Below are 12,019 nucleotides of genomic sequence, written 5' to 3'. Positions count from 1 at the left end.
AGGTGAGGAGTATGTATTGATTATCCTCAAAAGGTTAACGGAGGGTGCTGGAGCCTATACCAGCCACCAAGGGGCAGTAGGCGATGGGGACACCCTGAATTGGTTACCAGCCAACTGCAGAGCACAAGGAGATGGAAAACCATTCACGGTCACACTCATAGCGAGAGGCAACGAAAATGAAAAAACGCTCTGACACCATCAATGTTATTTTAACAAGCGACGCATTATAGCCTTTGCCGAGTCCTGTAAGTTTGGAATTTAAGACAACGTGCGACGTGCTCTGACAGTAAGGGTGTGTTGGATTGCTCCTGTTCTAACTTATTTTGGAGTTTTATTGGGAAGGGTTGTTAGATTGAGTATATAGTGTAATGCGCATGAATAAGCTTGGCATGAGCCATTATTGTTGTTTTTGAGCATGATCAGATGAAAAACATTCTTGCACCTCCTAACACCACTGGCATTATTGAGGCCCCCCGTGAGTTAATTTTTGGCGGTCACAGGCATAATGAGGTTCAGGTGAAATTCCAAAACATAATTTTGGCTTTTTGAGCCCAAAATGTGGTACCGTATTTTCACGACTATATGGCGCACCACATTTAAAGGCACAGTGTCAGTAACGAGTGCTATTTCTGTATTTGACACACACACAAGACGCACCGCATTTAAAGGTGCATCGCTCCGCATTACACTGGTCTACCACACCGCATTATACGGCGTCAACAGTATAGGCTGGGGTTACGTTATGCATCCACTAGATGGTGCTGCGCTAAAGGGAATGTCAACAAAACATTCAGATAGGTCAGCCAAACTGTATTAATAGATTACAAATCAGCTTTCTGACAACTCCATTCACTCCCAACATGAATAAACAACCGTTTTTTTTTTTTTTCTCCGAGGTTAAAGTATTCAGCAATAGCGTAATAACTCATGTTGAACAGGTGGGCATCTCACCAAAGTCGTCATTAATCGAGTCAGTAATTTGTGCCTTCCTGAAAGCTTGGACCACAGTTGAGACTTTCCCTGGGAATGACGACGAACATAGAATTAATGTGCTAGATCGAGCTCAACCGAAATGCAACGCCGTTTTATATATCTCAGCATTCACCGCGCACCGGAAATAGTCTATATAGGGGACTTTCCACGACAACGTACTCTTAACCGAACAAACAATTTTAAATGAACTTGGATTAATATATACAGACACTCAAAAATACGTTTAATGTAACTTTGCAATAACCTGAATTCTAATTTTGTTTTAATTTTTTTTACCTTCATTCTGGCCTGGTTAGTTGTTTGCCAAGCCTCCACCCTCACGTTCACTATCGATGGGCTGTTTGCTGTTGTATTCGCTTCAAAATATTCAGAAAATGATGCACACCGATGTCCTCACAATAGGATAACACACGACCACTTGCCAACGAAAAGTAGTCTTGAATTAGCGATCGCTCCGCCAACGGGAGCTAACATGCTAAGGGGGGGGGCAGGAAATGCGACCTCCTACCCACGTATTGATTGTGGGTAATGAAGTTTTATTCTGAGAAAGGGTGCCATTGCCTATGGGTGTTGTGAGCACGAGTATACTTCATTACCCCGAAAGCCCTCTTTTTGCCTGCACATGCGCGTTGTGCGTTTCCTGGTCGAAACTCGTCTGAATAAATCGTTCAGTGCTCGTAGATATCTGTAATACACGAAAGAGATGCGGCAAAAAAAGACAGTCCGCTACAATAATAAACAGGCTTGGCCACCTGGCTTGGTCGCATCTCAAAATTTTGATCGTATCGCGGGCGAATTATTCGATCGAAATTTTCGTCGTACCACGAGCTGATCGTAGGTCGAGGTACCACTGTATAAAGTGCACTGGATTATAAGGCGCCCTGTCTATTTTGGAGAAAATGTAAGACTTTTAAGTGCGCCTTATAGTCGTGAAAATACGGTACTCTGAGGCCGATTGTGTTATGATCACGCTGCGTCGCTGGGTCGTCGCAGCGCGATCGGGGGCATCTGTTACGGTCGCGCCGCGTCGTGTGACGCGACCGTGGGATGTAGGTAGACCCAAATGCAGGAAGCAGGAGAGGACGAGGCATTCAGCGTGATACGGAGTCCTTTAATGAATCAACCAAGGCGTGGAAACAAACGTGGCCGCATGCGGCGCGCATACGGACAGAGGCAACAGAATAACGACAGCTAGCGACCGCTAGCAACCGCTAACAACAGTCAATGATAGTCATCGATAGTGAACGATAGTGAACGATCCGGCGACGTGTGATGACGCGTCGCTACTTAAATACAGGAAACGAAAGCAATCAATGGATTGGCTACAGCCGGTATGCGTCAACGGCAACCCAGGAGGGCCAAAAGGGCCACTCCTGACAGATTGTGGCATTTACTGAGCTGCAAGGCAGAGATCAACTGTGAATTAATTCGTGAAATGAAAAAAAAACGTTTTTTCGAACTCCCCATACAACCTTGAGCCTTCAGGCACTTTCTCTCGTGGCCTACCAAAGCGCTGCATTTTCGGCTTCCACTAGACAAAGGATCATGCAAAAATGTAACTTTGGCTTTTTAACCCTATTGTTGCCACTCTGAAACCGGTGCTGAAATGCACAGATAAAGTTGTGTTTGGGGAGTTTAATCTTTTTTTTTGTAATTGTATACAATAAATTATATTAAACTAATGATTTCAAATTACAGTTCCATCTCTACTTATGATTAATTGGTTAAAGAATCTGTTTCATAACTTGGATTTTTCGTAAGTAAACCAAATGTAATTTCCCTAATTCTTTCCACAGTCCTCAAAGAAATTACCCACTAAATCCTTTAAAAAGTGTCCCAATTTTGTATGAAAGATGAGAGACAATGAGTGGGTTATATTTACAGTGTGATTGATTTAGAGTTTTTGTGACCATTAAGCTTACGACAGGGCGAAACAGACAAAAGTGATTTGTCCCAAGGTTTTTTTTAATATAAAACCTTTTTACTGGCTACAGGACTTAGAATCTAACTTAAATCGGACATACAAACAGAACAGCCAGTAAAACCTGACAACAGACCGAGAAGTAATACAGTGAAGAAAAAGAGTGTACCACAGAAATTAACCAAAGCTTCAGTTTAACTCCTTTTTCTTTTTCTACTCACACATCCCAAGAAATACAATAATTTAAAAGAAGAAACATAAGCAACCAAGAGTAATAAACAAAACAAACAAAGAGTTTATCCTTGCTATAATGGTTGTGCCATTGCACCATTTTCTCATCTCTTCAGTGGAAGTAGTGGCTTCCAAGGGAGTCAAAGACACTGGTGGAGGAAGATTGACGGTGCACGTCTCCCTTTGAAACAGGAATTAAGTTTGAGCAGAAAAAGAGGCAGCAGAACTCTACCAGCCAAGCAGGAAGCTGTGCCTTGTGTCTTAGCAAGATTTACAGTAATGGGTGCATCCACTGAGCATTTATAACTGTAAATTCATCGGTTCATCAATGGTTGTAATAAAGCACTACCGAAAACAAAAAAAACCTCTAACTACTAACAAATAAAATCAACGGCTTTAAGAATTGAACAACTATAGGGTAAAAGGCCAATGATAAAAGGGAAACAGAGAAAAAAGAGGCCATCAATGCAGTGCCAGTTAGTGACAGGAAGGCACGCGCAACTACACACACACACACACACACGCACGCACGCACGCACACACACACACACACACACACACACACACACACACACACACACACACACACACACACACACACACACACACACACACAAACACACGCACTCCGTAACCAAAACACAAATCATTTGTGTATGGGCATGTCTTACCACTCTGTTTTCCCTATAAACTCATTCATTCATTAATTTTCTAAACTGCTTATCCTCACAAGGATCGTGGGGGTGCCGCAGCTTATCCTATCCCAGCTAACTACGGGCACCAGGGGAGAGACACCCTGATTGGATGGCCAGCCAATCGCAGGGCACAAGGAGACGGCCAAAAATTCATGCTCACATTCATACCAGGGGCAATTTAGTGTGTTTAGCCAGCCTAAGCTGCAAGAACTGTGGGTCTGAGGCGCTAACCACTCGGCTACCGTTTTTTTTTTTAAACATATTAATGTTTTAATGATATGGCATTATCACACAAGTAGTCAGGTTTGCTTTTGCTCAAAACACCTTTCCAATCTACCGATTACCTTTAACCATAATGACATAATACTCACACCTGAAGCATACTTTAAAAAAAGGTGGTTTATTAAAAAAATCAAAATTAAGTTAATCACACTCACCTTTAGAGTTGTTGTAGAATAATCATATAATGTATGTAGTATTCACTAGAGAAAAGCCTGACACTTCATCTACACTACAACGCCTGGTCTTTACAGGAAAAAAACATGAACCAAACAGAAAAACACAAAAGAGTCTGGGTCAATTTAGAATTACCCCGGGGGAATTTCATGATTAGTATAATGAAGGCTCCTCCCCAAAGTTGCCATTTTGGCCAGATTACTGTTTTCAAAGACTCAGGGTAAGAGAGAAATGCATTTAGCAAGTTGATAATATTTGGGGTACAATTGGCAAATATAGTGACTTTTAAAGTTCGTTAGTATGTTGCTTGCTTACAGCAGCATCCATCTTTGTTCTAATTATAAAGTACTGAGACTACTGAACTGGCCTTTTGGCCTTCACATCACAACTCCAGATCTGTGAATTGGATGTGATTTTTTATTTGTATGGATTTAAATTTTGCTGGCCTTAGTTCAGTCAATTTACCTCAGTTAACTCCAATCTGTAGGATTAATGAATTAAATAAATGCAAATTCCTATTGTTTTCATTTTTTATTTGCTCCCCAAAACTTGTTGTCCATATACAGTAGGAAAAAGCAAATAACTGAAACTTTGATACTCCTCTTATTTGGTCTCCAGCAGTTTACAACTATGTCAGAGATTGTGGTTCTATCATCCACTCACACTCCCCAAAAGCTATGAAAAAAGAAACCTTATCTTCAGGTTTTTACTATCTCCCAATATTTGGAACTGAGAAGAAGAGGCAAGCAGGAGAGACTGATAACATTATTGTGTGAAATTCAAAAAGTGTGTAGGTATTTAATTTGTAGATCTGGAGCTCAAGAAACGAATTGACAAAGCATGGAAAGAAGCTAAACTTAAAAAAAAGTGAATGTCAAAAGTGTGTTAAAGTCTTGGTTTATACAGTGATAATCTTTTTCTTATGATGGATTGTTTGGAAAAGAATGTCGAAGCAGGTTGTGAGCCGTGTACCACTACAAAAAAATCTTTAGCTTTAACCAACAGTGCAGTCCTTTCCACTGACACAGTTTGAGCATTTAAATGAACAGTAGCAAAACTCAGATATCTAATGGGAATATCAAGACATAGGTACATGTCAATGAATCCAGGAGTTTCTAAACACCAGATAAAAACAATGTTTTAATGCTACTGAAAGGGGTATTTGTTAACTGCTTTTTGAAGTGTATGAAAATTATCACTGAACTCACCAGGATCCCTGGAACCTGCTTCTCTTCCATCCTTCAGGACCTTGTGGCCAAAGATCCCTGCCTCTGTGATGCTCCCTCCCTCACTCGGGTGAAGTTGTCTGTCGCTCACTATAAAGAGTTTGGACGTTGTTCTGAGATGGAGTTCGCTCGAGTGTCTTTGCCGTGTAGCGTCACTCTCCCGGTCGCTGTTCCTCCTCAGCCTCTTCAAGTGTTGTTTGGGAATGTAGCTGAGGTGGTTTCGCCGCTTTGTGTTAATTCTGCCCTAATCCAGAAACTTTTCTATGCTGTGAAAAGACCATGTGACAAGTAGAGAGGGATAGGGTGAGTCAAGGCATGAGGGTTGGGGGCAGATGGTGGTGGGAGGTGTTGGGGAGGGGGGGTTGTTTGACAAGACTGAGGCAACACTTTCCAAACACATGCATGGTCATTTCGGGGACCTTATTCTAAATTAAATTAAGTGCAAACTTAACTGTATGATATGAATAAATGATTTCTCATAGAAAGTATGCATAAATAGAATTCCGAAACACGTAGTAATAGATTTGCATGTTGTAGCAAAGCAGCTGCATTAACAAAGTAGCCTTTTGTGTAATGAGATTAACTGTTGAAGGCAATGTTTGGCAACGTTTGGAGCAGTCATTTACTGCTGATATATATAAGATAAAATAGAAAACACCAGCCGCATCACTAAACAACACCAAAGGTTTTGGGATGACCTTGATCATTAAAGCACACGTCATCATAAAGTTTAACGTGTACTTTGTGTACTTTCAAAATGTGATAGTTCTCATGTATCTAATAACATGGAGACATGAAAATCTACTGTTTTTCATCTGAACCTAAATTCAAGGATTTTTGGGGGGTGAATATGTTATACAGAAAATAATATATTTGATTCCAAAGTTCCTTTCAGGACACTACAACCAGATTTATAAAGAGAAACAATAGAGTAACAAAATAGAGTAAACACAGTAAAGATTAAAGTCAAAATCAAAGTAACAGGAAGAAGCTATGAAACAAAAGTAGCAGATGATCAAGAAATATTTAATAATTGAAACAAAGATGTTTTGAGTCAAAAAGTGAAAGTTACATAATGATACTGCTGATATATATAAGATAAAATAGAAAACACCAGCCGCACCACTTAAACAACACCACAGGTTTTGGGATGACCTTGATCATTAAAGCACACATCATCATAAAGTTTAACGTGTTCTTTGTGTACTTTCAAAATGTCATGTTTCTCATGTATCTAATAACATGGAGACATGAAAATCTACTGTTTTTTATCTGAATCTAAATTCAAGGATTTTGGGGGGGTGAATATATTATACAGAAAATAATATATTTTATTCCAAAGTTCCTTTCAGGACACTACAACCAGATTTATAAAGAGAAACAATAGAGTAACAAAATAGTAACAAAATAGAGTAAACAAAGTAAAGATTAAAGTCAAAATCAAAGTAACAGGAAGAAGCTATGAAACAAAAGTAGCAGATGATCAAGAAAGATTTAATAATTGAAACAAAGATGTTTTGAGTCAAAAAGTCAAAGTTACATAATGATACAGATGTCAAATTAATCTACTTTCAGAAACACTTGAGTTTATATTATTTTTTACACATTAGTATGAACAGTTTAATGTTATTATAAAAATGTTTGTAATTGAATACTACCACAAGCATTAATTAGCTTCAAATATTTTTTTGAATCTACTTTTTCAAATTTGACAAATCAAAGCACTGTTGGATAAAAAACTTTCGAAAAGTGAAAAAGTTACATAATGATACAGATGTCAAATTAATCTACTTTCAGAAACACTTGGGTTTATATTATTTTTGCACATTAATATGAACAGATTAATGTTTTTATAAAAATGTTTGTAATTGAATACTACAGCATTCATAAATTAGGTTCTTTTTTATCTGCTTTTTCAAATTTGACAAGTCAAAGCACTGTTGGATAAAAAACTTTAAAAATGTCCTTATAGTGTCATCAAAAAAAAAAAAGGAAATATACCTACCACCCTATGGCACATATTGTGTATAAAAAAAACATACATCACACCACCATGAACCCCAAAATGCAAATCATACAACTTACACATAATACTACAAAGTGACAAAGAATGTTCAGAGACAAAACAATTAAGATGAAAGATTGTGTCTTACCATCCAATGTTCAGTATTTGAACGATACCAGTTTCAGCATTAAGTGTGTAGTGTGACATAGTAAAAGTGAGGTAAAGAGTGAACAAGCTCCATGCAGCAGGTCAACTAATATGTACACAAAGCATGTGCGTGGAGTGGAAGCGAGTCTATTGGACAATTCCAGGAGGAGTGGCTGTAAGATATTACACAAAACTCTTTGTTGTGTTTGTTACCGCTGAGACATTCTTGTTGCCAAAGATTAACGGAATGTTGTTTTATTTTTTTTATCTTACTTATGTAAAAATAAAAAATAAAATGACTAACCTGTGTAGTTGACTCACTGCAACATTATGTATCGAAAACAAGCAATGACACACACGTTGCCACTCTCACAGACCAGTTACACAAAGTACAGAACAAGGTATTTAGCATCAGGAATCCCCTCTCAGAATTTGCAATTTCCAAAATCTGAGTAAACATTTTCATAATCGCCTTAATTTTGTACCACTGAATGAGAATCACAAAACATGAAACACTCATACTATTTGAAATTATCTGGTTTCATTTGAATCACTGCCTTAAATAACTGGATCTGAACGGTGTAACTGGGGCGAGTGATTAGTAGGTCAGCCTCACAGTTATGACATCGAGGTTTCAATCCAAGGTTCAGACATTCCTCTGTACAGTTTGCATCTTCTCCCCGGCCTTGCAAGGGTTTGCTCCGCATACTCCCGATTTTCTCCGCGTACTCTGGTTTCCTCCCACATGCAAAACATGCATAGTAGGCTGGTTGGACTAAATTTCCCCTGGGTATGAATGTGTGCGTGGATGATTTTCTGTCTCTTTGTGCCATGCAGTACACGGTCGATTGGACGCCGGTCTTTTGGTCGCCGATCTTTTGGTCGCCGGTCTTTTGGTCGCCGGTCTTTTGGTCGCCCGGAAAGTTATTGATAATTACCATTTAAATCGTTGCTCAAATTCCCTAAATACAAACTGCGAATTACTATTTAGTCATACTTAATGCCCTATTAATTATTAGGCTAAAGAAAAGCTCCAAATTTCCCGGACTTTTATTGTTTTTTGTTGGAGAACTTGTTAAGACCCTGACTGACGTACCTTCCTAAGGGGACAACTCATGTACATACAAACTCTTATAGGTACACTCACACGTCGGCTCAGTGAAACTGCTCATGGCCATTGTTGGCTTTTATTGATGCGTAGACCGTGTTGTTTTACCTTGTTTTGTCGCCGGTCTTTTGGTCGTCAGTCTTTTGGTCGCCGTTCTTTTGGTCGCCCGTTGTCGCGGTCCGGGCGACCAAAAGACCGCGACCAAAAGACCGCGACCAAAAGACCGCGACCAAAAGACCGCGACCAAAAGACCGCGACCAAAAGACCGGCGACCAAAAGACCAGCGACCAATCCACCTCACACGGTGCCATGCGGGGGCCTGACCACTAATTCAGGGTCTCCCCTTCCTAGTACCTATAGTTGGGTGGGATATGCCACCCAGGATAACGGGTGACAAAGGTTCCTTGTATGCCATAGAAAAATCAAAAGAAGACACCAAGGTGCCAAACTGGGCTTTTAGACTATCAGGTACCAGAGTCAATACATCTGAAAAATGTGTGTGACTATTCAGCTCAGACAAATGTATAAGAGTTATGTTCCATATTAAAAATCAGTGAATGAGTGATACTAAAATAATTTTATTGCATGTTCAGGTCATTCTTTGTCGCAGTTTTTTTCTTCCACCCCGTTCAACCCTGAGCTAGTCTCCTCACCTGAGCAAAAGAAAAATAAATCGTTCCAAAATACGAAAGAAATTGTAGTTGCGAAACACAAAATCTCAGAAAATTAAAAATCCTCCGAAACGTAAATACATTTCCTGTATCCTGTATTTTATTTTGAAATTGGCATGCTCTCCTATTGGCTGGATATGAACCCAGTACCCCTGAACTGTAAGGCCAACACACTAACCACTCATACACCCGACCGCTCTGCCCTTTAACAACAACAGAAAATGTTTTTTCATGTGTTTGTTATTCATTTTAATGGCTTAGTAAATAGTAGTCATACCTCCACCAGCAGGAATTGAGCCCACGCCTGCCCGCAGGCCCTGTCAGGCGAGTGAACCTCTACACCATGAGCTGGCACCTTCAACATGAATGGTGTATATTTCTCCCACTAACAGGAATTTTAGTTTATTCAGCAAAAAAAAAAAAAAATAACCACTAGAGAACTTTTGTTTTTACTTTTCTCAAGAATTTTTTTTTTACCAATTGTTTGCATTTTTTCTAATTTTTTTAGCTTTGCTGTTTAAGTCCTTTGTGATATGAACGAACAGACAACACTGGGTGGATAATGATATTGTGGGGGTGGGAGTGCACCTGCTTAGGGTTGTGCTTATCTAATACCATTCATGCATGTGCAACTTCTGTTGACATAGCCTACTTTGACCACCCAGTTCAGCAACCTAGTTCATATACTAAAAACCTAGTTTCACTTGACAGATCTACATAACAATGTTATGAAATATGTTTCTATTATTACAGGAATTAGATATCAGCCCCAAAAGTTCATGGTGTTTAAATTTTATATTAAATTGCATTTAATTTAATTGTTCAAAATTGTGTTTAGAGTAAGTGATGCTCTTATAATAAATAATTTTGGCTGTGTTGCAGACCTTTCACTTGCATGCTCTGAATGTGGTGCTTTATTGCTAACTCCGCTGCTAAATGATTGGCTGTTCCTCACCGTCTTCTTTGTCTACTGAACGTTGGTCTGGAACTAGTGTTCATGCCGCACCAGCAACTCTGTTTTTTCTGGTGTTTGGGTGGTGTAATTGCTCTTTAAAAGTATCAACTTTTATCAACAGTTTTTATGATTATGTTGACAACATTTATTTGACGATAATTATCGTTATGGTTTTATCGGCCAGGTCTAAGACAATTTTAAAAAATAGTATAATATATGTATTCACACATTGGGCAGCAGAGAGGGGATTTTCTGAAGTGGTTGCCATCCAATCGCAGGCAGCAACGAGACGGACAACACTTCACGTTCACACTCATACGTAGGAGCAATTTAGAGTGTTCAACCAGCCTACCATGCTTGTTTTTGGAATGTGGGAGGAGACCGGAATACCCAGAGAAAACTATGGGCACCTGTTGGGGGACACCCTGAATTTGTGGCCAACTAATCGCCGGGCGTAAAGAGACGGACAGCCATACTCATACGTTAGAGCACGTGTCAAAGTGGCGGCCCGGCGCATCATTTTGTGTGGCCCGGGAAAGTAAATCATGAGTGCTGACTTTCTGTTTTAGGATCAAATTAAAATGAAGAATATAGACGTATATTACATTTCCTGATTTTCCACCTTTTAAATCAATAATTGTAATTTTTTAATCATTTTTTTCTGTGTTTTTAGTTCAAAAATCATTTTGTAAAATCTAAAAATATATTTTAAAAAAGCTAAAATAAACATTGTTTTACATCTGACACCCCATGCCTTAGAGTGTTCAACCAGCCTGTCGTAGATGTTTTAGAGATGTGGGTGGAAACCGGAGTCCACATCCACATCCACATCTTGCTATATATTTTTTACAAGTACTAGTTTTCAATGTGAAATATATGCCTTAGCTCAAAATAGTGACATAGTTGGACAATCATCAGGAGGAAGGATCCTTCCTTCCCAATTGTAAAACATTAGGTCCCCCAAGGCCCCTTATTGTTAGTTCTTAATTTACTCATATTTACACAACGTGATAATATTATAACGAATGACTGGAAAACAGATTTGGGTGTAGTCCACCTTTTGCCCAGAGTCAGCTGGGGTAGATTTGAACATTTCAGTATTGTTATTCAATTTTTATGTGGATTTAAATAATAAAATTTTATAACAGTACACCAAAAGTTGCAGGCAATCAATTAGGCCATTTGTAATCAGTCGACTCACTCAATTGTACCACCAAATGTAAAATCCCAATCTAACATGAGTGTTTATCCGTTGTAAATTTTTGGATTACTGTGCAAGTTCCTCAGCACTGAAACACATGTAACACCTGTTGACATTTGACATTCAATATCCATTTAGTAGTATCATCCACTCTACCCATCTGCCTATGTGGAACCATAAAACGAAGCAGCACTATTCACAACTATATAGAATAAAACAACTAAATGCACAAATACTTTTTTTCTTTTAATATAAATACATAAAAATCGACCTAGTGATTTAATGATAAATCACTCTTTACCTACTAAACCAGAAGGTGAAAGACCAAAAGTGTCATCTTACTTTTCAGACGATCCCACCACTTGGTCTATATGCCATTCGAATTTTCGCCAATAATTGTTCAAACTTGC

General features: G+C 38.9%; 1 protein-coding gene across 2 annotated transcripts in view; it reads right to left on the bottom strand.

The window, feature by feature from the left end:
* The window catches only part of slc6a9 (solute carrier family 6 member 9), a 53,259-nt gene extending 45,460 nt beyond the window's left edge, over positions 1-7,799 (bottom strand). The window contains exons 1-2 of one of the 2 annotated variants that reach the window (XM_077614502.1): positions 7,676-7,799; positions 5,505-5,788 (exon numbers count right to left, since the gene is read on the bottom strand). In XM_077614502.1, coding sequence (XP_077470628.1) covers positions 5,505-5,534 — 30 coding nt within the window. In that variant the 5' untranslated portion in view covers positions 5,535-5,788; positions 7,676-7,799. Of the gene's footprint in view, positions 1-5,504; positions 5,789-7,675 lie in introns of those variants that run through there. The other variant, XM_077614500.1, reaches the window with a different exon arrangement.
* Between the last annotated feature and the right edge of the window lie 4,220 nt (positions 7,800-12,019).

This window comes from Stigmatopora argus, chromosome 12 (genome assembly GCF_051989625.1).
Source record: "Stigmatopora argus isolate UIUO_Sarg chromosome 12, RoL_Sarg_1.0, whole genome shotgun sequence".
Lineage (NCBI taxonomy): Eukaryota > Metazoa > Chordata > Actinopteri > Syngnathiformes > Syngnathidae > Stigmatopora > Stigmatopora argus.
This window is presented reverse-complemented; position numbering and strand designations above follow the sequence as displayed.